The 24819-nt window shown below is 37.6% G+C and overlaps 1 protein-coding gene across 42 annotated transcripts in view; it reads left to right on the top strand.

Moving 5' to 3' along the window:
* rols (rolling pebbles) overlaps nt 1–24819 on the top strand; it is a 605989-nt gene that overhangs the window by 540064 nt on the left and 41106 nt on the right. For 2 of the 42 annotated variants that reach the window (XM_067097898.1, XM_067097891.1), the window contains exon 1: nt 12290–12617. The exons of 33 other annotated variants lie outside the window; for them this stretch is intronic. In XM_067097898.1, the coding sequence (XP_066953999.1) occupies nt 12605–12617 (13 nt within the window). In that variant the 5' untranslated portion in view covers nt 12290–12604. Of the gene's footprint in view, nt 1–12270; nt 12624–24819 lie in introns of those variants that run through there. 7 more of the 42 variants (XM_067097871.1, XM_067097864.1, XM_067097870.1 and 4 more) reach the window with 6 other exon arrangements.

The raw sequence follows: 24819 nt of genomic DNA, 5'->3' as shown, positions 1-24819 counted from the left end.
TACCCTTCTTTAGAAAGTTAATCTCTCTCTCTCTCTCTCTCTCTCTCTCTCTCTCTCTCTCTCTCTCTCTCTCTCTCTCTCTCTCTCTCTCAGGATTAATTTCCTAGGCTTTTTTTTTTTTTTCAAATCGACTCCTCAAGGGCGTTGTGACTGCTTACGGCTTAATTCTGTCTTTTAGATCATTTTTTCCGAGTTGTGGTGACACTGGTCTCGTCCCTCCTCCTCCTCCTCCTCCTCCTCCTCCTTCTCCTCTTCTTCTTGTATGTTGGAACCTTGAAATACATGAATATGCCGAGTAAAAAAATAAAATCCTAGGGTCGGACGCACCTGTAACGTGTAGAGAGATTGATCGGAGAAGTGCTGCAGTTTTTGTAATTTATGTCCCCGTTTAGCAAGTGTTGAAAGCAGGTATGTTGGGACCATACTTCTTTCTCTCTGTCTGTCTTTCTCCCAAAGAATCTTTTTTTTTTCTATTTTGTGGTGACAAGACTAAGAGATTTGTGTTTGCATGGGATTCTTTGTGTCAAGTGATGGCAAATAAGTGATTTTAAAGTGTCTTCTTAAATATTTTGATGCAGGAAAGAGGGAAGGACGTACACAATTCCACAGTCTGGCAGAAAAAAAATTATAGATGTAAATTATCAGAAAGATATAAATTATCATACCGTTTGCACGTCGAATTCAGGAGTTCTTGGCCAGAAGTGAATTAAAAGGATTAGTTGACACAATACCTTGCAAGAAGCTACGACAATTGAAATCGGCCGTGAATCTCCAGGCAATTATCCTGTGTATTGGCAATCGTACTCGGAGGCATATCTCGAGGGTATCAGATACCGGAGTGCTTCGTCGACTGGGTGCGATAAGATCTTCTCTAGTTTCACCCTTTTTGAAGCTTCGGAGGAGTTCAATTTTTCTCTTGTTTGGAGGCGGGTGGGGTTGGTTAGAATTCTTTGTAAAGCTTTTTTTTTTTTTGTGGGGGCGGGGATTGTTAAAATTCTTTTGTAAAGCTTTTTTTTTGGTGGGGTTAGTTGAAATTCTTTTTAAAGCTCTTTTTTTTGGGGGTGTTGGTTAAAATTCTTTGTAAAGCTCTTTTTGGGGAGTGGGGGTTGGTTAAGATTCTTTGTAAAGCGCTTTCTTTGGGGAGTGGGGTTTGGTTAAAATTCTTTGTAAAGCTCTTTTTTGGGGAGTTGGTTAAAATTCTTTGTAAAGCTCTTTTTTTGGGGATGGGCGTGGTTACGGTGGGGTGGTTAAAATTCTTTGTAGAGCTCTTTTTTGGGCGGTGGGGTTGGTTAAAATTCACTGTAAAGCTCCTTTTTTGAGGGGGGTGTGAGGGTTGGTTAAATTCTCTGTAAAGCTCTTTTTTTTTGGGGGGAGGACGCTTTTCTTATTTTTCATGTTTTTTTCAGTGTTTGTGAACTAGCATTTTGGAAAGTGTTTTCTGTGTTGTTTAGTAATGACTTGCTTTTGATGGGATTTTGCGAATCCATAGATTTTTTTTATTATACTTCCGTCTTTGACCATCATGTTGTAGGTTTTTGGAAAAATTTTACTCTCTCCATCGTGTCCGCCTTTTTTTATTCACCAAAAACCCTCCGGTTTTTAGTGAACTTTTGTGCCAGTCTTGTTTTTGAATATACATTTCATGTTAGCTCTTTTATAGCCATATTAAATTTTGCCGATAACGCTTCATAGTTCCGTGTTTTATCTTTGCTCTCACCACAAGCACTCTGGGGTAAGCGTGGGCAGCTTCGTTGTGTAACCTTGGCGAACAGGTATTGGTTTCGTCGAGATAAACTGGCTTCGATTATTTTATCTGATCTGTTCGCATTTTCGACAGAACTGCCTCTGGTTCCGTTACCCAGTTACAAAGGGCTCTCCCTTGTTGCAGCGGAACTGGTTTTATCTGAACTGCTGAAAGAGATGCTTCTAGATTTAGACATAAAGATGTAGTTTTATTTGGGCTTGGATAAGAGCATATTTAGTTCAACGCGGGGTTTGGGCAGGTAACCTAATGTCTTTACATTGCCCAGGCCTGATGGGAGCGTAAAAAGTGATAGGAAGAGGGACTTTAGTCCCCAAGGAAAACTTTATCTTTTAGACTTGTCGTCTTCCGTTGAAAATTTGCAGTCATTTGTCAGTAAAATTAGATTTTTATTTAACTTCTTTGCATACAGAATTACTTAACAAGTTGTCTAATTCTTTTCTTTTCTTTTACAGGTAAGCAACACAGTTCACGAGACGAAAGAAAACAAGGATTTGTGAGTGTTAACTGAACTGATTTCATATGTTCATATGTTAATGTATTTTCATTATAGTTTTAGTTGTTATGAGGTGCACACATACACAGACATACCCACATATCCGGCTGTGGGAATGAGGAATGTCTTTGGGCACGTTCAGTATGGCCCCATTGACCTAAGCATTGAATTATGCACCTGGTTGTTAGTCAGCTAGTGGGTCATAGCCAGGATAGTGTGTATGTGTATTTATTTCTGTATTTTAATCGTGTATAAAGCAAGCGAGTATAAAGTAATACCATTTGGTTTATATGTACTCTGTTGGGGGATGTGTCTCACCATCACTCTTGATTACATTGTTAAGAACACACATTCACACACACACACGAGGAAACACTGAAATGCTCCAAGCCCAAGCTCTTTGAGCGTGAGCATTCTCCGATCATCCAAACTCTCATGCTCCGATGATCCCAGTGTGTTTGCGGTCGAGTTAGCAGCTAAAACAGGTTTGCATCGATCCAACGGCCATTGGATCGGGTTCCCTCTATACTCTGGTTCGTGTGATTTTTGTAACTCTGTTGACAGATCCCGGTGGCTCTTGATAAGAAGAGGCCGACGGGGCGGGCAGATCGTGTCCTTTATGTAACCCAGGAGATTGACCAAAAGGCCTGCTGGTGAAGGCCGTTGTTAGGGGCAACTATGACCTCTTATGTAGCCCAGGCCTGAAGCTGAAGACGAAGGGGAAGGTGAAGCTGTTTCTAACCCGTGAGGAAACGGTAGATACGTCTCTTACTACTTAAGTATCTTCAAAAAGAGAGAGCACATAAACTGGAATACAGAAGCATTGTAGAAATTCCAAAGCTGGGGGAGAAGACGTGTGCGCTGAAATCAGCATCCTGAATTCAGGAACTGCAAATACAGACTATATGTTGCCAAAGAGAATTTTATAGTAATTTAAATCAGGCAATGTTTTTTAATTGTGTTTTTAGTGCTTTAATGATTTCATATGGGTCAAAGTGTATTTATTTACTTTTCAAGACATATTTATTTGCTTTTCAGTGCCATAAACAATTTAGGCAGTATTTTTTCTAACTCATGAAAACAAGCTCGTATTTAGCATCCATTAATTTCTCTTTCATTCATTTCTGCCACTCGAGAAATCGACAGCACTGAAATCCGTATTTTTAGTGTCACATGCCCTCCCGGGGGGTAGAAGCCATGCTCCCAAAAACCCATGCGTCAGAAGGCACGTCTACTCCATCAATCGACTGACAGACTCAAACCCATTCCATCCCCCCAGTTCCCCACCTCACCCCAACCCCTGACCCCAACCAAACCATCACCCTTATCCATCGCCTTCTCTCAGGATATACTGATGCTTCGTGACATACCCCAGATATTGATATATTTTTATGACAACGTAGCATGGTTCGTTTAGCTCGTGAGGTGCGCTACCTATGCTCTCTGTGTGTTTTCTACTGTAGATTGGAGAAGCATAATATATATATACATATATATGGCTTTTTATCATATCACTGTGACAATTTTTTATATTCGCAGACATTAAGCTACGAATGTCGTTTAACGTGTAACTCACTCTATATCTCGGAAATTATACCGAAGGCCAGTTACAATTAATAAGTGGTCAGTCACCTGGCGGATTCGAACCTCCGACAACAGCTCTATATATATATATATATATATATATATATATATATATATATATATATATATATATATATATATATATATATATATATATATATATATATATTATATATATATATATATTTATATATATATATGATTTAAATTTTGCTTTTCTTAGTTTGAATGTTTTCCAACTATGTATTCGATCTATTCGAAAGGGCGTGTCATCACGCCTTGCAATGGCACCTTTGATTTTGTTTATTGCCTGGGACTCGGCGGTGGGCGCTTGATTTTAAGTGCAGACAGACAAATGTCATCTGTTTACATTTGCCGAGCTCGGCCGTTTAGCCAGGTGGTGACGGATTCACGTAAGGATTCGATTTTATTTTATTTTTTTATTGGAGTAAGATTCGTTCCCAACTATTTTTTTTTTTAAGTGGTATTGAACACGTTTATGATCGTCATTTTAAATTTGGCAATATTATTAGCCAGTCATATTTTCATACCTTTCCTCGGTATGCCACTAAATTTCTGATTTTGTGGTAACAGCTTGTAATAGAATACGTCTATTATGATGCCATTAGTATTTAGTATTTCCTGGTGTTTGTTTTTTATTATTATTATTATTATTATTATTATTATTATTATTATTATTATATTACTTTGAGTTTTTGTAGATACCTTGTTGCTATGTTTAGATGTGAAATATCTGTTGATACCTTCAATCATACAATATGTAGTTTTGGAAGTGTTATCAGTGTTATTGGAGTTATTACGACTGTCATTACTCCATGATGATGATAATGATGACAACGGTAATGATACAAGCTAGCGTTTTTTCTTACAGCATGTGTTGACTGACATGACATCCGATATGGTTTCTTGGGGTTGAGTCTCTCTCTCTCTCTCTCTCTCTCTCTCTCTCTCTCTCTCTCTCTCTGCAACGCAGTTTTCATTGCGTATATAATGCTGTCATGTGCTTGGTATATAAAGGCACATTACGGAGAATGGTATGGGGATGTAATTAATATATTCGAAAAGCAGGTTATTTAATTAATGTGGTGGTTTGTGTGTTTTATACATAAATACGTTTGTACGTAATTATCTGTCCTTACTAACCTAAATGATGCACAATTTTGATGAATCACTGGGATAAACATGAGTAATGTCTATATATTACTTAGTTGTGGGTCCCTATTTTTATACAGTAGAAATATATCACTATATAAATGAATTTTGGATTACTTAACTAAACTGTACATACATAATACTTCATATAAAGAAACCTATCTGCTACAAACATGCATGCATAATTTAAATACATAATTTGAACCGAATTATATCATTTGAATATGATTTTTTCTCATCGTACACGGATAACCAAAATTACAGCTACTAAAAAAAAAAAAAGAATAAGGTCACCATTTATGCTGTAGGATCCAGGTGGCAGCCTATAGGAATGCCACATTGAATAAAAAATATAGTAATGATGTACGCGAACATGTTTGTGCAGTTGCCCTTACGTAAGGGGAATTAGATCTTAGTGTCGCTTTTCATGTCATTGTCACATTGATTACTCATAAACGTGTTATTAATATACGATTTTATTCTTATTTTTGGGGGGATGGGGGATTCATACTGGATAAACTTTCTAAAACATGGCCGATGTTTTATACAAATAAAACTTCAGTTTGAGGATGTGTGTATTTCTTGTAGTCAACGCACACTTAAGTCAATTCATCTCTGTTATTAGCCCTTAATTTCTGTTCCCGTCTCCAAACCAGTCCATCTCGTCATTCAGCGCTCTCCCATTATTAAGGCAGCTAGACGCGTGACGTAGCCAGGTCACGTGACAATGGGTTTCCAACTGTCGCCACCGCCACAGGATGTTTGAAACGAAATTCGAGACATTGGAGGAGGTGGAAAGAAAATCCTACTCCTTCTCCCCCCCCCCACCCCATTTTAATTCACCATCTCTGTCCACCCCCCACTCTCTCTCTCTCTCTCTCTCTCTCTCTCTCTCTCTCTCTCTCTCTCTCTCTCTCTGTAGACCCTTGCTTCTTTCTTCTTTGCAGTGTGTCACCTGTGTTTGCTTTGTATAAGAAAATGAGGTTTAAATGCTTCTGTGCGTATATGTTTTTGCTTGCGCGCGCTCGCTCAAACACACACACACGCACACACACACTTACTGTATACAATTCCCTGCAATCATAACCTGTAGAGGTCAAAGCCTGGCTTTTTAAAAAGTGATTGCAGCCCATGATGGCACCTTTATTAATACCAGCATGTTCTTTGCAGTTCAATAGGGCGTGCTACCAGCATGCGCTTTGCAAAGTGATTTGTGCTTATGAAATAAGACCATGAAGTGTGTGTGTGTGTGTGTGTGTGTACGTTTGTGAAGTTGCGGGGTTGTCATTTTTCTGTGCAGCGTGCTAGTAATTATTATTATCATTATTATTATTATTATTATTATTATTATTATTATTATTATTATATCTTTGTATTGCTGTTGTCGAGTTTGATCGTTGCTTAGAGCCTTGAAAAATGTAAACCGCTTTTATTTAACGAAGTTACTTTTTTTTATAAAATTATTGCAACATTTCGTTACATAACGTTTCCACTTTCTTGTAATAGAATATTATTGGATACTTTGTTATTGGCTGAATTGTTCCAAATTCATCTTCTTTTGTTTTCCTATCCAGTTATGCTCGTATTTTGGATATCGGTGTGGTAGTATATTACTTTTGGCCCCTATTTTTATCTTTCCACGTGTGGCATTCTGTTCCCTGGAAGCTATTCTAGCTAAGTCAAGTGTCGTTTGCTTTGTTTTCTAAGAATATGTTCATTGCGTAGAGTGGCATTAATGATAGTGCCTATAGTGATATTAATAATAGGAAGGATAATAGAAGTTATTGTAATGGTAATGCTTATGACTGCAGTAACATTGATATCTACCAAAAATTTTACTAAGATATTACAATCCTTGGTATTTTTCACTTAATTAATACGATACAGTAAAGATTCAGAATTACATTTGTTACATAGGATGCTGTAACATCATTCACAAACAAAAGAAAGAAATTCAAGGAAGAATCCCCCTTTTCAAGACCAAACACGTACGGGCGACTTTTCGCACGAACTCCTTCCCGTTTGGCGAAAAGTGTGTGAACGATTTTTTGTGCACGTGTTTTCCTAATTTTTTTGCTCCCTTTTTTTCCCAAGATGGGCCCTCGTTGTTGCCTTTCCCGGCCTCTCAGACCGAGCCTCTACCCCTCTTTTTAATGCCTTTTTTCCTCCCCCCTTCGTTTTTCTCAGCGAGGGGTGGCGACGGAGAGAGAGAAAGAGAGAGAGCGAAGAAGCCCTTCGAGTTGGTAGGGGTCAGGAAAGGGTATGGCTGATTAAGGGCGCGTATGGAAGGGGGTAGGGTGGATCCAGGAAGAAGGGGTGATAGAGGGGAAACAAAAGGGGAAGAGTGAGTGATTGGGTTTTCGCACGTGTTTCAAAACGAGGTTGAGGATGGCGGAGATAAAGAGCGATTACTTTAGATGAAATGGGAGTACTTTGCTGTTGTTGTTTTTTGTGAGTTTGGAGACCGTGATGGGAAAACAGTCTGGGTCGAAAGGAGACCATTAGAGGTGAAAGATTGGTCTTAATTTCTGTAATTGCAATTTTAATTTCTAAATAAGCTTCTAAATTGTAATGTGAATTTCTGAAAATTTTCTAAGTTTTTCTAAGTAAACTTTTAAATTGTAATGTGAATTTCTGAAAAATTTCTAAGTAAACTTTTAAATTGTAATGTGAATTGCTGAAAATGTTCTAAGTAAACTTCTAAATTGTAATGTGAAATTCTGAAAAATTTTCTAAATAAACTTCTAAATTGTAATGTGAATTGCTGAAAAAAAATCTAGGTAAATTTCAAAAACGTAATGTGAATTTCTAAATAAACCATCTAAAATCAAGCATTTTAAATAGTAGCTGTATACATGAAGAGAGAGAGAGAGAGAGAGAGAGAGAGAGAGAGAGACATTGGAATGCATAAGATAAGCAAATGAGTGCTGGGATAAGTAGGGCTTTTGGTAATAGTAGTAGTAGTGTTTGGGGTTTTAAATAACACCACTTGTCGATCCCTGGGAGAGAAAGACGAGAGAAGGAAAGTTGTAAGTTGATCTAGAGTTCCCTCTCGCTCCCCCTCTCGTCCCCTCAGATGACAGGACTCCTCCAGCTTCGTCTGCGTCGTTATAATCTCATCACCGCGTGGATCAGGATGTATAAAGCTTTGGGCCTTTGTTGAGATAGAGATCTAGAAGTGGGCGTGAGTACGAGAGGGAGTTATTATTTTCTTGTCATTGTAAAATGTTTTGAGTTTTTTTAAGGTCGTAGGTAAATATCAGGAGCTCCGTGAGAATACTGATATCCATTTTGTTTTTAAAGATTATGTTAACTTCTGATCAGTTGTGAAATATGTTTAGCAGAATATTAATATTTTTTTTTTTTACTTTCGCTGCTTATTTATTTATTTTTTTTACCTGAGACATACACTGAAGTTAACCCATATTTTTATACGTTGTATTTCATTCGTGTAAATTTGTTCAATTTCGTCTTTTAGGGACATTTGTTTGTCCAACGATCATCTGATCCGCCCCTCTTGCAAGGAAAATCAATCAGTTGATGAATTACGATTAATCTGTTCTTTGTGCGGCCTTCAACGCCCGTCCCGCCTTTTGAAAAAAAGAATTAACAATCCTTTATATGTTCTTAAGAGATTGGGATTATGACATTCGTAATGAATGACCTGTAAATGTTTTCCCTATTTTTTTTTTGTTAAAAGTTTGAGGGGAAAGAAATCCTTTGAAGAGAGCATTTCCATTCAAAAAGCGTACCTCGGTAGGAACTGGTTGCATCCTTGGCAACTTGGAACGCTATAAAGTGCGTAGGATGTAAAGGAAGGACGGATGGAGGACCCCCAGGTACGGGAATCGAATGAAAGGATTCTTATCTGAAGGTCCTAGACGCCAATTGAAGCGGCCACCCCCTCGGAGTTCTCCGAAAGGCGGAAGTAACCGTTTTGGAATGTCTGGCTGGTCGGAGATAGAAGGATTGGAGTTACGACATTTTACGAGTAATTTCGTGAATAGGAAATTTTAGAATGTGAACGGAACTGGTCAGTTGTTTCGTGTGTATGTCGATGTAATGAATTTCCCATTTAGATGGTTTTCATTAGGGTATATGGGCGTAATGTTATTTAAGGTGCTACTGTATTGACAGACTATTATATAGGAATTTGCATAACCAGCTGAATGGCATGCTTAGTGCATGAGTCCTCATTCTGAATAATTAGAATTATTAGTTACGTCTACCGTAGTTTTTAATTTCTTCATAGTTGATTCTGCTCTCTCTCTCTCTCTCTCTCTCTCTCTCTCTCTCTCTCTCTCTCTCTCTCTCTCTCAAAAGTTTACCGTATAATTATGTCATTTCTTTGTAGATGATCTCTCTCTCTCTCTCTCTCTCTCTCTCTCTCTCTCTCTCTCTCTCTCTCCCCATCATCGAATATGTGAGAGGCTCGGGCCATGAGTCATTTCTCGGGGAGGAAGGAAAAATAATCCCCTTGGCCAAATGTCCGGGATTCCGGGATTCCGAGCGTGAGATTTCGCCAGCGACGCCGATGACAACAGGCTGTTCCAAGGGTTTAAGATATTACTTTCCGTGATGGCTTTTCCTTTTTATAAAAAAAAAAAAAAAGAACAGGGGGAGTCTCCCCAAAAGCCAAGAGGGTATTACTTTTTTGGGGGGATGGCCGAAGGGTGCCTAATAGGGCCAGAATGATTTTAAGGGGGAGAGGGTTGCAAGCTCATGCGTATTTTTTTCGCACGTTTGAAAAATCTTTTTTTTTTTTTTTTTTTTTTTTTTTTTTTTGGGTCGAGTTTTTTCTGATCTTGTTTTTAGGAGTCTCTCCACAGGACCAGTGAAGTTTTAAGGGTAAGGGTTGACAAACTCATGCCTAAATTACGTGTAGGCTTGGGAGGACTATTGTATTACTGTTATGGAAAATTAAGTCACCCCACGGGAATGGAAAAGTAATTTTTTGGGAAGGCTTTGCTTTATCAGTCCCATTCCTTCCACTAGATATTGATAAAACTTCTTTTGAGAGACCTACTTGTGATTGGAGAAATGTTTTAGGAGGGTCCAGTGGTTTGGCACTTATTAGATTCATGTTTGTTTTTCCCGTATGAAATTTTAGTAGGTTTATGCTAAGTGCCATCTATACAGTTTTTTGGATAGTTACAAATATATTTCTTCCACGACTTTTCACTTATAGAAAAAGCTCTCCTTAGCGGCCAAAATTTTTTTTTTTTTTTTTTTTGTGTGTGTTTGTAAATTTTCTGGCCAAATACAAAAGAAATGTCACACTTGGCGTTCAGGCTCACTGCACACACACACTTGATTCCTTTCAAGAAGCTTTCTCTGAAAGCGTCTTGTGATTCATTCTTCCGCTGAGAGACATCCTGAGAATTAGCGAAATACTTCGAAGGGTTTACAGTGCGAGGATCTCCTCTTCAGCCTTCCCCTAACATTTCCTTTATTCTTTTGTTATTTCAACAATTTGGGAAAACAAAACGGTGCTTGGGGCTTTTAGAAGCCTTGGGATTGGCCCTCGTGTTCCGTGAATGGCTTTGGGAATTCGAGGCATTCTGTCATGTTGCTTAGGTGTGGTGGTGTCTGTCTGTCTGTCTCTCTGTCTGTTTTGAAGATGGAGGCATTAAAATATCATACCTTATTTCTTTATCGTAACCGCAATGCCCCGTAGAGGGGTAGTACCGTCAGTGCACCTCACGCGTGGAGCACTGTAGGCATTACTTAAGGTTCTGTGCGGCGTCCCCTCGGCCCCTAGCTGCAACCCTCTTCCTTCATTTTAATTCACCTCCATTCATATTCTTTCTTCCATTTTATTGTTCAGCCTCTCCTAACAATTGTCGGAGTGCAACTCCAGTTACATCACTGTAACCTTTTACTCTCAATTTCCTTTTCAACGCTGAATGACCTCATAGGTCCCAGCGCTTGGCCTTCGACGTAAATTAAATATTTTCTGTTTTACTCAAAATCTCAGACAATAAAGTTGTGTTAGAATGTAATTCATGATAAACTATACTGAACGTTGCATCGAAATTGATAATCACATGCTATTTGCATTGACGTAATAACATTTAACTGATGTTCATTCATCGCGGACTTGCACATTCCATTGTGGAGGCTCTCAGTATGCAAGCCACGTGTCGCTTCAGTGTGCTGACGTCACGGAGTTCATGCTAGGCCAACTGTGCCCTGGGTTTGTGGCGTCAGTGTAATGACGTCATGAGATTGGTATTAATGGCACTCTCTCCCTGTCATCCCCCCCTGTAATATAAATTAGATTACAGAATTCTTTGCATTCTTATTTGCGACATTCTTGATTAAGTCGGATTTTTTTTTTTTTTATTGTAACGTATGGGTGTTGAAATTTTCTTTGTTTTAACAGAATTATGTAGAGGGGACAAGATATATGACAGGCATACAGTTACAGTTATATATATATATATATATATATATATATATATATATATATATATATATATATATATATATATATATATATATATATATATATATATGGACCATCATTATTCAGCTGTTTTCCAGATAATTAGGTATTCCAATTTTCTTGTCTTTCTCCATCACGTTCAGTTCATTAATGTTGCACGCAGGTTTATCACTCTTCTATAGCTCTCTCTCTCTCTCTCTCTCTCTCTCTCTCTCTCTCTCTCTCTCTCTCTCTCTCTCAGCGAGGAAGGAAAATCCTTGCTTGTGGTGCAGCTTGTGCAGAGCATGTAGGCGTAATACTGTGATGTTTATTTGATGGCTGCCTTTGGTTTGCTGACCCTATTTGCAGAACTCAAGGTTACATTACCCAAATCTTCGTCATTATACCCTTCCTCATCGTTCTCTTCCTCTCTTTCTCTCTCTATTTTTTGTTTATGAAAATTTTTTAGAGCTACAGTTCATTCGTTCAAATTATCAATTTTTGAACTGGAATTATAAAAAGATTCTCTCTCTCTCTCTCTCTCTCTCTCTCTCTCTCTCTCTCTCTCTCTCTCTCTCTCTCTCTCTCATTTGGCGAGTACATTTTATAACCTACGTTTTAGTCTTTTTGCCTTCATTCATAATTACTAATGTTCTTTTCGTGTTGTTGTGGTATTGTTTTTTCTCCCTCTTCCCATTGCATATACAGCTCCGTATGTTCAGTACGTGTTTGAATCCTGTTATCAATTCATGTTTTAATTATGATTCACACTCGAGGCCACGACGTGGGCGGGTGCCAAGAACACGTTGATACTCGCTGGTGACCTGCGAGGTGCCCAACTTAGCTCGAGTGATGCAAGGCCCAACGTCTTGGGCACGAGCCTATAGTCAGCCACTTACGTTCTGGTGTTCGAATATATTCACTCAGTCTGGTGATCCTTCCTATTGAGAGAACTTAAATTCTTAAGAACAGTGCAGTGGTTGCCTTGCTTCCGTTATCAAGTGCCAGATATTTTAAACAAGTTTGTTAAGTGCCGGATATTTTAAAACAAGTGCAGTTATTTTGTGGTATCATGTGCCCTATTTTTGTTATCATCGCTACTGTGAGTACAGAGGTTTATCTTGGAAGATAAGGCGGACAAGGTCTTTTATTTGTGACTGCTATGGATGGACGAGGTAATGGTACGTTTTATGTTATTTATGTGTGTATGTACTTATATATGGTTTAAAATGCTGTGTAATCAATATGACGTCATGGCTGGGCATAGCAGTTAAAAGACGACTTATAGCCATGCCCTTCCGAAGGCCATGGCCGCAGTATTTCAGATGTTCAAGAACTGCCTTGTAATTGCGAGGTGTTTATTCAGATCCCAACCCAACCCCCCTGTGTTGGGTGGGTATCTGACATCACCTGTCTTTCGGTAAACACAAACTTTAATTGATAACAGTCTCCTGTAGTTCTTTTATTTATTTATTTATTTTTTATTTATGTTTATTTATTTCCATACTTTTTAACGAAGGTTTGGTTGTGAATGTTTGGGCATAAATTTTATTATTATTATTATTATTATTATTATTATTATTATTATTATTATTATTATTATTATTATCTTCGTCGTGTCAAGTGGTTTTTGTATGGCGCGCTTAGCCATGCAATTTGTATATTTTAATTTCAGTTATGAAGTCTCTCTCTCTCTCTCTCTCTCTCTCTCTCTCTCTCTCTCTCTCTCTCTCTCTCTCTCTCCATGGCATCTGGGATCTACAGTCTCATGGGAAGTCGTTGGGTTTGTCTTTGTAAGCTGCCTTTATTTGATCGTTCCCTCCAAATCTTATATTTACTTGAAACTGTATTTGCGAGACGTGTGTATCTAGATAAGCCTTTTGTTTATTGTGTTTTTACTTGCACAAGTCATTTTTGCATGTTAGCTTTTTTTTTTTTTTTTTTTTTTTTTTTTTTTACTTTTTACTCATCTCTGGCCGTTTTTGGCATTCGTCAGCAGATTTCAAACGCTCGTTTTGTGAAGCGCTGAAGTGAACTATCATGAAATGTATCTTTAAAATGTTGTGTGTATTTAAATACATTCGGAATCCTTTTGTATTCCAGTTTCTTCCGTCTCCGTAATGCATTCTTACAAATAATAATAATAATAATAATAATAATAATAATAATAATAATAATAATAATAATAATACTGATAATAATAATATTCAAAATATCATGATGAAAACTTTAGGTCGCGTGTTGCAGTGTGACCTTTTTAATGTTTTGCAATAATATTATTGCGTGGTTATGCCTCTTATTTACAATTGTTATAAGCAGAATTTGTTTATCTTGTGGGTCATTACCCGTAGAAGCCTTTGTCAAGGTACCTGGAGTCTCTAGCACTTTGTTGTTAAGTAGAAGATGCTGTTTTGATCGTATCTCGACCTTGAAACCTTTCTGAATTATGGGAATAAAGCTTCTTTATATTGAGAAAATATCTATTATTATTATTGTTGTTGTTGTTGTTGTTGTTGTTGTTGTCGGCATTACAACCTTTACATCATGACAGAATTTATCTAAAGCATAAGCACATACATCATTCATCATACATACACACACACACACACACATATAATATATATATATATATATATATATATATATATCTAATATTGTTGTTGTCATTACAACCTTTACATCATGACAGAACTTATCTAAAGCATAAGCACATACATTATATATACTGTATGTATATGTGTATATATATATATATATATATATATATATACACGCACACATACATACACACAGTACATATGTGTGTATATACATATATGCATTTGTATTTGAGAGAGAGAGAGAGAGAGAGAGAGAGAGAGAGAGAGAGAAATATCTATCCCTTAATCCTGCAACGTTCCCAGAACAGCAGTCTGTTGCAAAACAAATCAAAGCAAGTCATTTGACCACGAAAGAATATTTCAAGGATAAAGTCGTTACATCGGGACGTTTTGTCTACAAGGAGTCCTCTGTTACAGGACGCTTACATAGTCCTCTCGAGAGCTGGTTTTAGGAGGCTGGGATGCTAGTGAGGGGGGGGTTGTACCCTCCTTTGGGGTGTCTTGGCTGGGGGTTCCACTAGTGGGGAGGTAGGGGGGTGGATGTGCTTCCCAGTAGGAACCTGAGTAAAGAGACGTTGATTCAACACTATCACAACCTGCTCTTAACCACCCCCTTCCCCCCCGCACCACCTAGGTCGTGGGGAAGGACGTGACTTGGTCATTGGGTGGGGGAGGGTACAGGGAGCATGCGGCTTATTTCGCGTTGACCATAAAAGGGAGGACTTGAGTATTTTGCAGCAGCGTCGGGGAGCACACGTCTTTCATATGAGAGAGAGAGATGGCAAAAGTCTGTCTGGGGTCCACATGTAAACAGACGCTCTGCCTCGAGCTGCATCTCTCTGCCAGGGACAAGGACTCGCGTGGGTGGTCAGGCCCACCTGGGAGGGGGGGAGGGGAGGTGGTGGTAGAGTGGGAGAGAGGAGAGGGGGAAAGAGAGGGAGGGGGAGCTGGGAAGGTCGGTGAATGAAGAGGAAGATGATAATAGCATCGAGGATGGTGGGAAAACAGGAAAAGGGGAAGGAAAATTTAGCAGGTGGCAGACAGGTGAGAGAATGGAGGTTGATGAAAAGGGCAGTAAATGAAAACTGGCTTATATTATATATATATATATATATATATATATATATATATATATATATATATATATATATATATATATATATATATATATATATATATTATATATATATATATATATATATATATATATATATATATATATGGTGTATATAGTGTGTGCAGTGCGTGAGCGCGCACGCGCCAAAGAGAACAGGGGATTCCTGCTTGATTGTTATATCAGGTGATTGTGCCAGTTGGAGCAGTTTCTTTTCTTGTAAACAATCTCCTTTCATGTTATATTGGCTTTGAAGTTAGGTAAAATGACTCAGATATTGGACGGTAACTTAAATTCGTATTTATTTCGGAAGCAGTGGTTCCAGAAAAAATTAATTCATGATTAAATATTACAACATCAACTCTTGCAACTAGCCTATCTGTTAGTAAAGCCTTCATGAGCCAAGCACGGTTGGAAAAGGTATCTGTTTGCGTAGTTTTATCAGGTATAAATATCTAAAGCGTCTTCGATTTTTAAAATGGGACATTTTAGAGCAGTGTCAATAAAGACAGTGCAAACTTACTGCCTTCTGTCTGTATACTCTCAACGACAGCACCAGACAGTAAATAGCTAGAGTCTAGATCGGCCAGAAAACGTCTTTGTTCTCGGTTACTTGACAAAGTTGTATAAGTCAGTTTCTACAAAGGCATTTTGATTCACGATGTTGAAGTTAACGATGGCCTTGCTTTAAAAATCTGCACGAAACTTTAGAACTGTTGGCATCTCTTCTTGTTATGACTTTTTAACTAAAAGCAAGTCTTTTAAAACTGAGCACACAACCTGGTGCACGCCAAGACTTACGTAGTCTCACGCCAAATATTTTTAACAAATTGACTGCCATAATTGCTGTTTCATTATGTGCCATATAATTATCGGCCTTGCTAAGAGTGTAATTTATTGCATGCTATTGCAGAGGATGATGTAAGACCCTATCCTCGTTACCTGCCAAAATAGAAATAAAAATAAACGAAAAAGTAGAATACACCTCGAGACAAGAGATGTGTTGGCGGGATTTGTTTGCGCTACGAATTTCTTCAGAAAGGGTGAACATCGGCTTGGATTTGGTATAGTGAGGTTTTTATAACCCCCTTTTTCATTTTGTACGCATTGCCACAACAAAACGGAAATTTGTTCAAGAGGAGTTTGCATTTTGTAATAATTATCAACCCAAAATTCAAGGTTTAAATTGAAAACGTAGGCGATCCTGATCAGAACCGGAGTCTAGTTTGCAAGGATACGAACGACACGGCTTTACACCCACACTTGTCCCGACCAGTGACTCCGCCCTGCACCTGCTTCGAGGACCGTTCGATTACGTCTCCTCAATTATTACATTTATCCCTTCTAAAATATCCTCTCCCGTTTATTTTCTTCTTCATACATCTGTTGCCTCCTCATTCTCCTCGGTTTTTTTTATCATAATATGATAAAAACGTGCGGTTTTTAAGCAGCAAGATAATATAGTTTTCAAGGTATTCTCTATGATTAGTATGGGTCTATTAGTAAGCGTCTGTTCAGCTGATTCTTATTTAAAAATCTATTTTTGATAGACCGGTTTACCTTTCATTCGTAGACATCAGCTTCTCCCTAACAAGATTAGTGATAGACATTTACGGCTAATATGCGTCATGTTTAATTCAACATACCAGAAGGAATTTATATATATATGCTGTTGGTTGATCATGTCTCTCTGACTGTGACTAGTCTGGTGGTTATCAGTATTCATATTAATACCATGACTATAATTAAAAGTTTTCTTTTGAACTTTTGATGTACCTTCATTTGCATTTTTATTACTGAATTCTAATGAGCGTTTTCGTCATTCCCTCGGCATCACTAAATTCCAATCGGATATTATGATTATCTTGAAAGGTTGTTCTAGACTAAGCTGGCATCCGTCAGTGCGTATCGTAAGTGTGGTAATGTGTTAAAGGTAAAGAGTATTAGAATTTGAAAGAAACCTAGACGCATTTTAATCGCTTATACTTCTTTACGTTTCTATGAAATGTAGAATCAGTTAAGTTTAGTATAATTTTAGAGACTTGTGAATGAATTATTTGAAACTTGGTTCTCATTTGTCGAACTCAGTGCAGTTGGTAAATGTAAAAAAACTTGATATTTAACAAGCAGTTTATTGTGCTGTTGAATTTATCCTAATTATTTATTGCAGAGGCAAAAATGGCGAATAATTGGTAACATCTAGAGCCGACGATTTTAACACCTATTATATCACTCCTCCACCCTAAAGATAAAGAAGTAAAAGAAGTCTAATTCATAACAAGGCTATATATAAAGACTGAAATTAATCCGCCCATTATGTCCACTCCAGAACAATTTGTACCCCTTGCCAACTCTCTCTCTCTCTCTCTCTCTCTCTCTCTCTCTCTCTCTCTCTGTCGCTTTATTTTTTACTGGTCAGTCTCTCGCACCTGCATTAGTGTCGCCTTGTGGAGTGCATCTCTCTCTCTCTCTCTCTCTCTCTCTCTCTCTCTCTCTCTCTCTCTCTCTCTCTCTCTGCCTCTGCTTGTGGGCGAATTCCATAAAACCCAGTAGGTCTGTTAACCGAAACAGCAAAATATTTGGGTGGTTGTTAGATGACTGTTGAGGGTCGAAGCTAAGGTAGGGAGAGAGAGAGAGAGAGTAAAGAAAAACGGATATTAGTGTTCATTACTCTGTTAATATGTATACCACCAAAACAAGAGAGTCTGGACGAGATGATCCTCATCCCAAGGGAATGACTCTCTCTCTCTCTCTCTCTCTCTCTCTCTCTCTCTCTCTCTCTCTCTCTCTCTCTCTCTCTCTCTCATATCAAGTTTATAGTCCAGGTTGGTTATAATCAGGGTAAATCGGAATGAATTAATTTTTGCCACTATCCGCCTGCACACCTGCGTCTGTACCTTGAAAGTAACTCTCTCTCTCTCTCTCTCTCTCTCTCTCTCTCTCTCTCTCTCTCTCTCTCTCTCTCTCTCTCTCTCTCTCTTCGAAAACGGGTTCACAAGGGCAGACACATCAATATTATGTACTGTGTGCTGTAAAAAAAAAAAAATGAGTGGTGTTCTGTTACATTAGAATTTAAAACATTTCCTGAATGCTTTTTATTTCTCTATCTCTTACTGTTCGGCTTCAGTATTGTGCGATTTCGTAGATATGAATAATGTGATAATTGGTCATTTCCTTCTTTTTTATTTTTGCAATGAGTAAATGAAACTCGCAATCTAATGTTTTTAATCCTTTTCTCTCCTCTTGTAAATTGTATTACAGTATTCATTAATTAAATAATTTCATATTTGAGGCTGACATAAATGATAATGAAAATTTATTACAGCTGTATTTAACGTTTTGCGTTTCATATATATTTTATAAACTTCTCTTGACTTCCTGGTATGTAACTTGCATTTATGTATGTGTAGCGCGCTTGCGCACACGTAGGCTAAAGTGTCATGGGCGCGGTTGTTCTTGTGATGGAAGGAGGAGGACGGGGGGAGAACGGACGGGTGGGGTGTGTTCCCCCCTGTTTACATATAAGAAAAAGTGTGTCTGCAAGTAGGATGTGGAGTGTAAATGCAAAGTATGTTTTATGGGGCTTCGAGCCTTTGAGAGTGGCAAAGGATTTGTTATTGTATTTATTCGAATAAATATGTTTTGGGCTTATCAGTGATTGTATTTATCTTTTTTTTTTTTTTTTACTTTTCGATTTTGTGTTGACATCATGACGAAGGGACATTGATTCGCTGCTTTTCATGAAAGAAGTCGTATGTATGTTTTCCATGAAAAGGTTTGTATATATATATATATATATATATATATATATATATATATATATATGTGTGTGTGTGTGTGTGTGTGTGTGTGTGTATATATATATTTATATATATATATGTTTATATATATATATATATATATATATATATATATATATATATGTGTGTGTGTGTGTGTATAGTGTGTGTGTGTGTGTAAAAATACACATACATATAATTTCAAAAATTCTGGGAAGCAAAATGTGAGTTGTGTTCATTTTTTATAATGCACGATTTATTATTTTTTTTTTGGTTGCCGAGAATTATAGCTAATGTCTGGTATCTTGTATTTAACAGTTGGAGGCAATTTCATTAAGTTTTGGTATTAACAAAAACGATAATGATTATGAACTTGAATTTAAACGGTCGACATGATTGTGACCATTGCTGTGACGCCAGAGTGCGGAAACCAACCTAATAATAGTGGAGATTATGACTGCATATTTTGAACTCAATACAAGGCTATCTCGTATCACACATTTGAGCGTTTGAGAGTGCAGCTCCGTGTTTTGTGGACAAGATTATTCCTGGGGTGCGCGAGATAGATGGTTGTGATTTGTGGGGAATTCTTAATTCTTTAACCTTCGTGGAACTGACCTGTTCGAACGCTGTGAGCGTCGCCAGAGCGGAATGTGCATTTCGTCTGTATATTTTCAGTTTGTTGACTTTGCCAAGCTTGAAACAGCGTGCTGGTTTGTTTAATGTACTGTAATAGCCACTCATTTTGCAGTCGTATCATTGTTAAGCGCCAGTAATATTTTTCTTAATATATATTTTTCTGTATACCTTGGAAGTTATAAGGCAGGACCTCTGAAAAAATTCTCTGATCAATGCTTTGTCAAAACCTTGATGTTAAAACTTTTAAATCTTTATGCTTCCCGAGCATAAAACAACGTATCTTTTAACATTTTCCGGTAACTATTAAGTCCACAAACTATCGACCATGTCAGCCATAAAAAAAAAAAAACCCACCTTCAATAAACAATGCTGAAAGAACCCTTGAGTGGAAGTCAATATTGGAAAATCGTGTTTTCGGTATTTTGCCAAACAACCCTTGACAACCAGTCTTGATGTCAACATCCCCTCCCCTCTACCTCCCCCCCCACCCCGTTCTCAGTGATGCATGGGTTGATGATGTCATCTGATGTCTCGCTAATACATCCCACGCCACGTAGGTTAAACTGGTTTTTTTTTTTATTCTTTTTCTCTTAAAAGTCTCTCAGTCACCGACATCATCTTTTCTACCTTTTTTTTCTCGCTTTTGTGTCTGGAAAACAGACGATGAAGGAATGCGTGGGCCTTCGAATTTTCCTGAATTTTGAGAGAGAGAGAGAGAGAGAGAGAGAGAGAGAGAGAGAGAGAGAGAGAGAGAGAGAGAGAGAATTCTCTCCTGGTAATGAATAAATGTGAGAGAGAAACATGAGAGGAGAGTTTTTAAAGTGTATGGGAGAAAGTGGTTTTCATTTTCCGGATGCAGAAAGGAAATGTTTGAGAGAGAGAGAGAGAGAGAGAGAGAGAGAGAGAGAGAGAGAGAGAGAGAGAGAGAGAGAGATTTGGTATTCGTCTATCAAAAGTTGTATGAGGAATAGTGTAGACTGAATCGAACAGCCTATGAGGTTCAGTGGTGGGAGAGAGAAAAAAACAGAAATTTAATATCCGCTCTAAGAGTTGCTGTTTGGGTTAAGTCAAATGAAAAATAGAAGGGACATAGTAATTCAAAAAGTCTACGAAAGAGAGAAACGGGGCGGTGTTTGTTTAAGCTTAAGGGCGTTGCAAGATAATGTTGTTTTTGATAGCTAAACACCGTTAAAACTCCCCCATTCCTTGACACCTTGCGTTTTACTCCAATACGCCCAGAGAAATAAAGGGAATGCCTATTGTTATTCACGCTTAATTATCTTCCGTAATGGATGTTGAACGGATCGTAAAACATTTGCTATAAACAATTCCCTCTTTTCCTTATAAGAGTACCCACTATAATCAGACCCGTTTTAAGAAGGAAATCTCTCTTCTTTTGGATTTTCATCATCTTTAAGAGGCGTGGGTACCTTTCTTTCCTCGATGCAGGAGAGAGGGTTATAATGGCCGTGTTGTAGTGACCTCTTTCAAGAGAAGGATTTGGAACGCCCATTCTCTTTCTTCGGATTCAGAAGGTTTTTTTTTTTTTTTTTTTTTATCCAGACTGATTCGGCCATTGCTACTGACCCGTAAAAGTAAAAGAAAAATATCTGTTGTGATACTTCTTGGCTATTGTTTAATTCTAGATTGAGAGTGTATATATATATATATATATATATATATATATATATATATATATATATATATATATATATATATATATATATATATATATATATATATATATATATATATTATATATATATATGACGAAATAACACCTATTTTTTGGAATTCATTCTTTGATAATGCAAACGAACTGTTTGCACATATACTGTATATATGTATATATATATATATATATATATATATATATATATATATATATATATATATATATATATATATATATATATATATATATATATATATATATATATGACGAAATTTATTTTTGGAATTCATTCTTTGATAATGCAAACGAACTGTTTGCACATATACTGTATATGTGTGTATATATATATATATATATATATATATATATATATATATATATATATATATATATATATGAGAATAGATTTCATTTACTGAATAATAATATAATAATAATTATAATGTGTGTATCTGTGTTTCACGATTCTAGATTTTCAACTCACTCATGTGGTTTTTAGTTCTCCTCAGCTACATATTTTCTTTCATGTCCTTTATTAGCAGTAAGTTCCCCAAAAAATGCTATACATATGCAGAAGGATATCACGGAAAATTATAGGGAACTAATCTTAGGAGGAAGGGTCAACAACGAGGTACGGTACAAAAAAATGTATGGGAGTTATAACTATTAGATCTTCCTACGCAGAGGAAGAGGGACACGTGGTCCTTACTTCTCCATATTCAAGTTCCCGCTCTGGAAATGACCTCGGGCGCTCGTTCTTTTATTAAGAGGTAGGATTTGAGCTTATGACAGGGATTTAGACCTTGAAGTGGTTGTAAAGAGAGAGAGGGTGGCCTTAGATCAGCGTCGTAGAAGTAGTAGGAGTGCTACTGTGATTATTACAAGAGCATAGGCTACTGTTTGATTTTTTTTTTTTTGCTAAGACCCTCTTTTTTATATATATATATAAAATTAGGTGTGTCTTAGGTAAGGGCTCTCTGTCTTTCTGTCTCGGACGCTTGTCTTATCATACAGTTCTTCAGTGAATTCAAGGAAATAATTGATGTTGTTGGCGCCGTCAGAGATATTGTACTCGTATGTTTGATATATTTTGAATCTTCAAGGGCCCCAAGTGTCTGAATCTTGAAGATTTAAATAAAATGGCCTTGAAATAGATCATTAGACAGGAAGCGTTTGAATAAAAAGCCCTTGAGAGATCTTAGAAGAAACGGACACAAAGAGCCGCGAATAAAAGCACCCACTTTGAAGCTTATAAACGGAGAGATAAGCCAGAGTGAAAAATAGAGCCACTCCTGGGGTATATAGTAGGAGACACGATCCCTTGTTGTTGGTGCTACAGCTGAGGCTTAAGCAAAACCCCAAGGGCACCCCCCCCCTCTCTCTTTCTCTCTCTCTCTGTACATCCTCCTTCTTGAAGGTAAGCCTTCCCTGACAAGGCACACACGGCCCTGCCCTCCCCTCTACCCATGCCCCATCTGCCGGTTTTGCCAGGCTCCCATCGCTCGTGGAGTTCGGTCGCGAAGTGCAAATAAGGCTTCCACTGAGAGAACCGAGTCAGCCGACCATCGCAGGCAAGCATTTCCTCTCCAGAAACATCATCCATGCGGGGCATTTCCCTCCCTTACCAATTTTGCCCAGATCTCGCTGGAGCCTCCATTCATCCTCTAGAAAGTTTAGAGTTATACGTAAGACTCACCAGTCGATGTTTGGTACCGAGAATCGTCGCTGAAGTATTTGGTAACAGCCATGTGGGGCATTTCCTGTCTGACCAATTTTGTCCAAAACGTTCGCGTCGGCCATCGGAGGAGAGGTCCTTCCGTTCGCCGCTTGGGAAGTGACGGTTGTATCTGAGAATCATCACTCGAATATTTGGTGCTGAGGATCACCACTCGAAGTCGGTTCGTGTACAGTTATCTTCATCGTCATCTCACTTCATCGAGAAAATAAACAACGTAATAGGATCTGATCCTTATGGTCACAAGGAATTCAATGAAGGGTAGAGGATTGATTCCAGGAGGATTATGCCAGCCCTGGATATTAGATACTTCCATGAATGGACGCGGTACCAGACCGTGGAATTTAATTCTGGTCGCTCGGATTGGTTTATGTCCTGAGACGGGATGTTCCGATGATGATGCGTCACTGTATGTGTGGGGCTGAGGGCCACCTTCGGTTTGGTAATCAGTACTTTAGGCACACGCTTATATATATCAACTATTCACAACTATACACCTTTCTGATTTGTATGTATATATATATATATATATATATATATATATATATATATATATATATATATATATATATATATATATATATATATATATATATATATATATATATATATTATATATATCAGTATATATATATATATATATATATATATATATATATAATGATAATAATAATCTTTATTTCGGCTCGGGGCCATATACATGGAATATACAATACAATACACACAATCTAGATACATAAGGTAACATGATAAAATAACAATCGGCAGTATCCACACAGTTGCTGAAGAAGTAGAAGAAAAATAAAATTATATATATATATATATATATATATATATATATATATATATATATATATATATATATATATATATGTGTGTGTGTGTGTGTGTGTGTGTGTGTGTGTGTGTGTGTGTGTGTGTGGTCCCTCCAATTTGATAACGACTGTAATTAATCAGTAAGTACCTTATGCTACTCATTAAAATATTCCTTTTACACACCAAGCATTCGCGTTGGCAATTTATTCCTGCCACCCTTGAAACAAAATCGTAGAAGTCTTGTGGCATTGAAACTAATGTACATCTTCTTTCAGTATTTTCATGTAATGTGCCCCTAGGTCCTACAGAAATGGACAACGATACATGCACGCCATACGTTTGCTTCCCAGGATATCGGGACCCTATTAATCGCGAGGGGTCGTTTGGCAAAAGCCACCGATACATACCCATAAGTTGATCGTTCGATCGATTCCCTAACGGCAACAGCTGTTTTTGTCACCTGAGGCAATCAACCCTTCCTTCTACTGTCCTTTCCCTTCCTCCGTTTCCTTGCATGCAATCGGCCGATGTCAGTACAGCTTAGGTAATATGCAGTTTGCTTAATTTACTCTTTTAAGTGGTTTTATCTGTAGCAGTTTTTTTTATGACGGCTAAGTTATCGTTGATGGTTATGTTGATATTGAATCTTATTGCATATACTGAGGTTGCATTCGAATGGATGTGACTTCCTGCTACTTGGGAAATTAGTCACGGACCCGTGCTGTCCGTAGGGTGGTGACCATTGCAAGGGGTTTCTTTTAGTTGATTTAATTCAAGTTTTAAAATACCTAGTTACTCTATAGATTCGTTAACCGGTTCCTCCCCTTTCATTAACGGCGAAGTAAATAATCTAGTGATGGCGTTCCCCCCCCCCTTTTTTTTTTCTTCACACAAACATTGGGGGATCCTCACCCTGCTCATGTGTTCCCAAATTCGTTTTTTTTTTTTTTTTTTTTTTTTTTTTTTTTTTTTTTAAGTTGCTGACCTACATCTTATATAAAATATTAAATATTACACCA

This window comes from Macrobrachium rosenbergii, chromosome 54 (genome assembly GCF_040412425.1).
Source record: "Macrobrachium rosenbergii isolate ZJJX-2024 chromosome 54, ASM4041242v1, whole genome shotgun sequence".
Taxonomy (NCBI): Eukaryota; Metazoa; Arthropoda; class Malacostraca; order Decapoda; family Palaemonidae; genus Macrobrachium; species Macrobrachium rosenbergii.
Note: the sequence above shows the minus strand (reverse complement) of the source record. Positions and strands in the feature narration are given on the sequence as shown.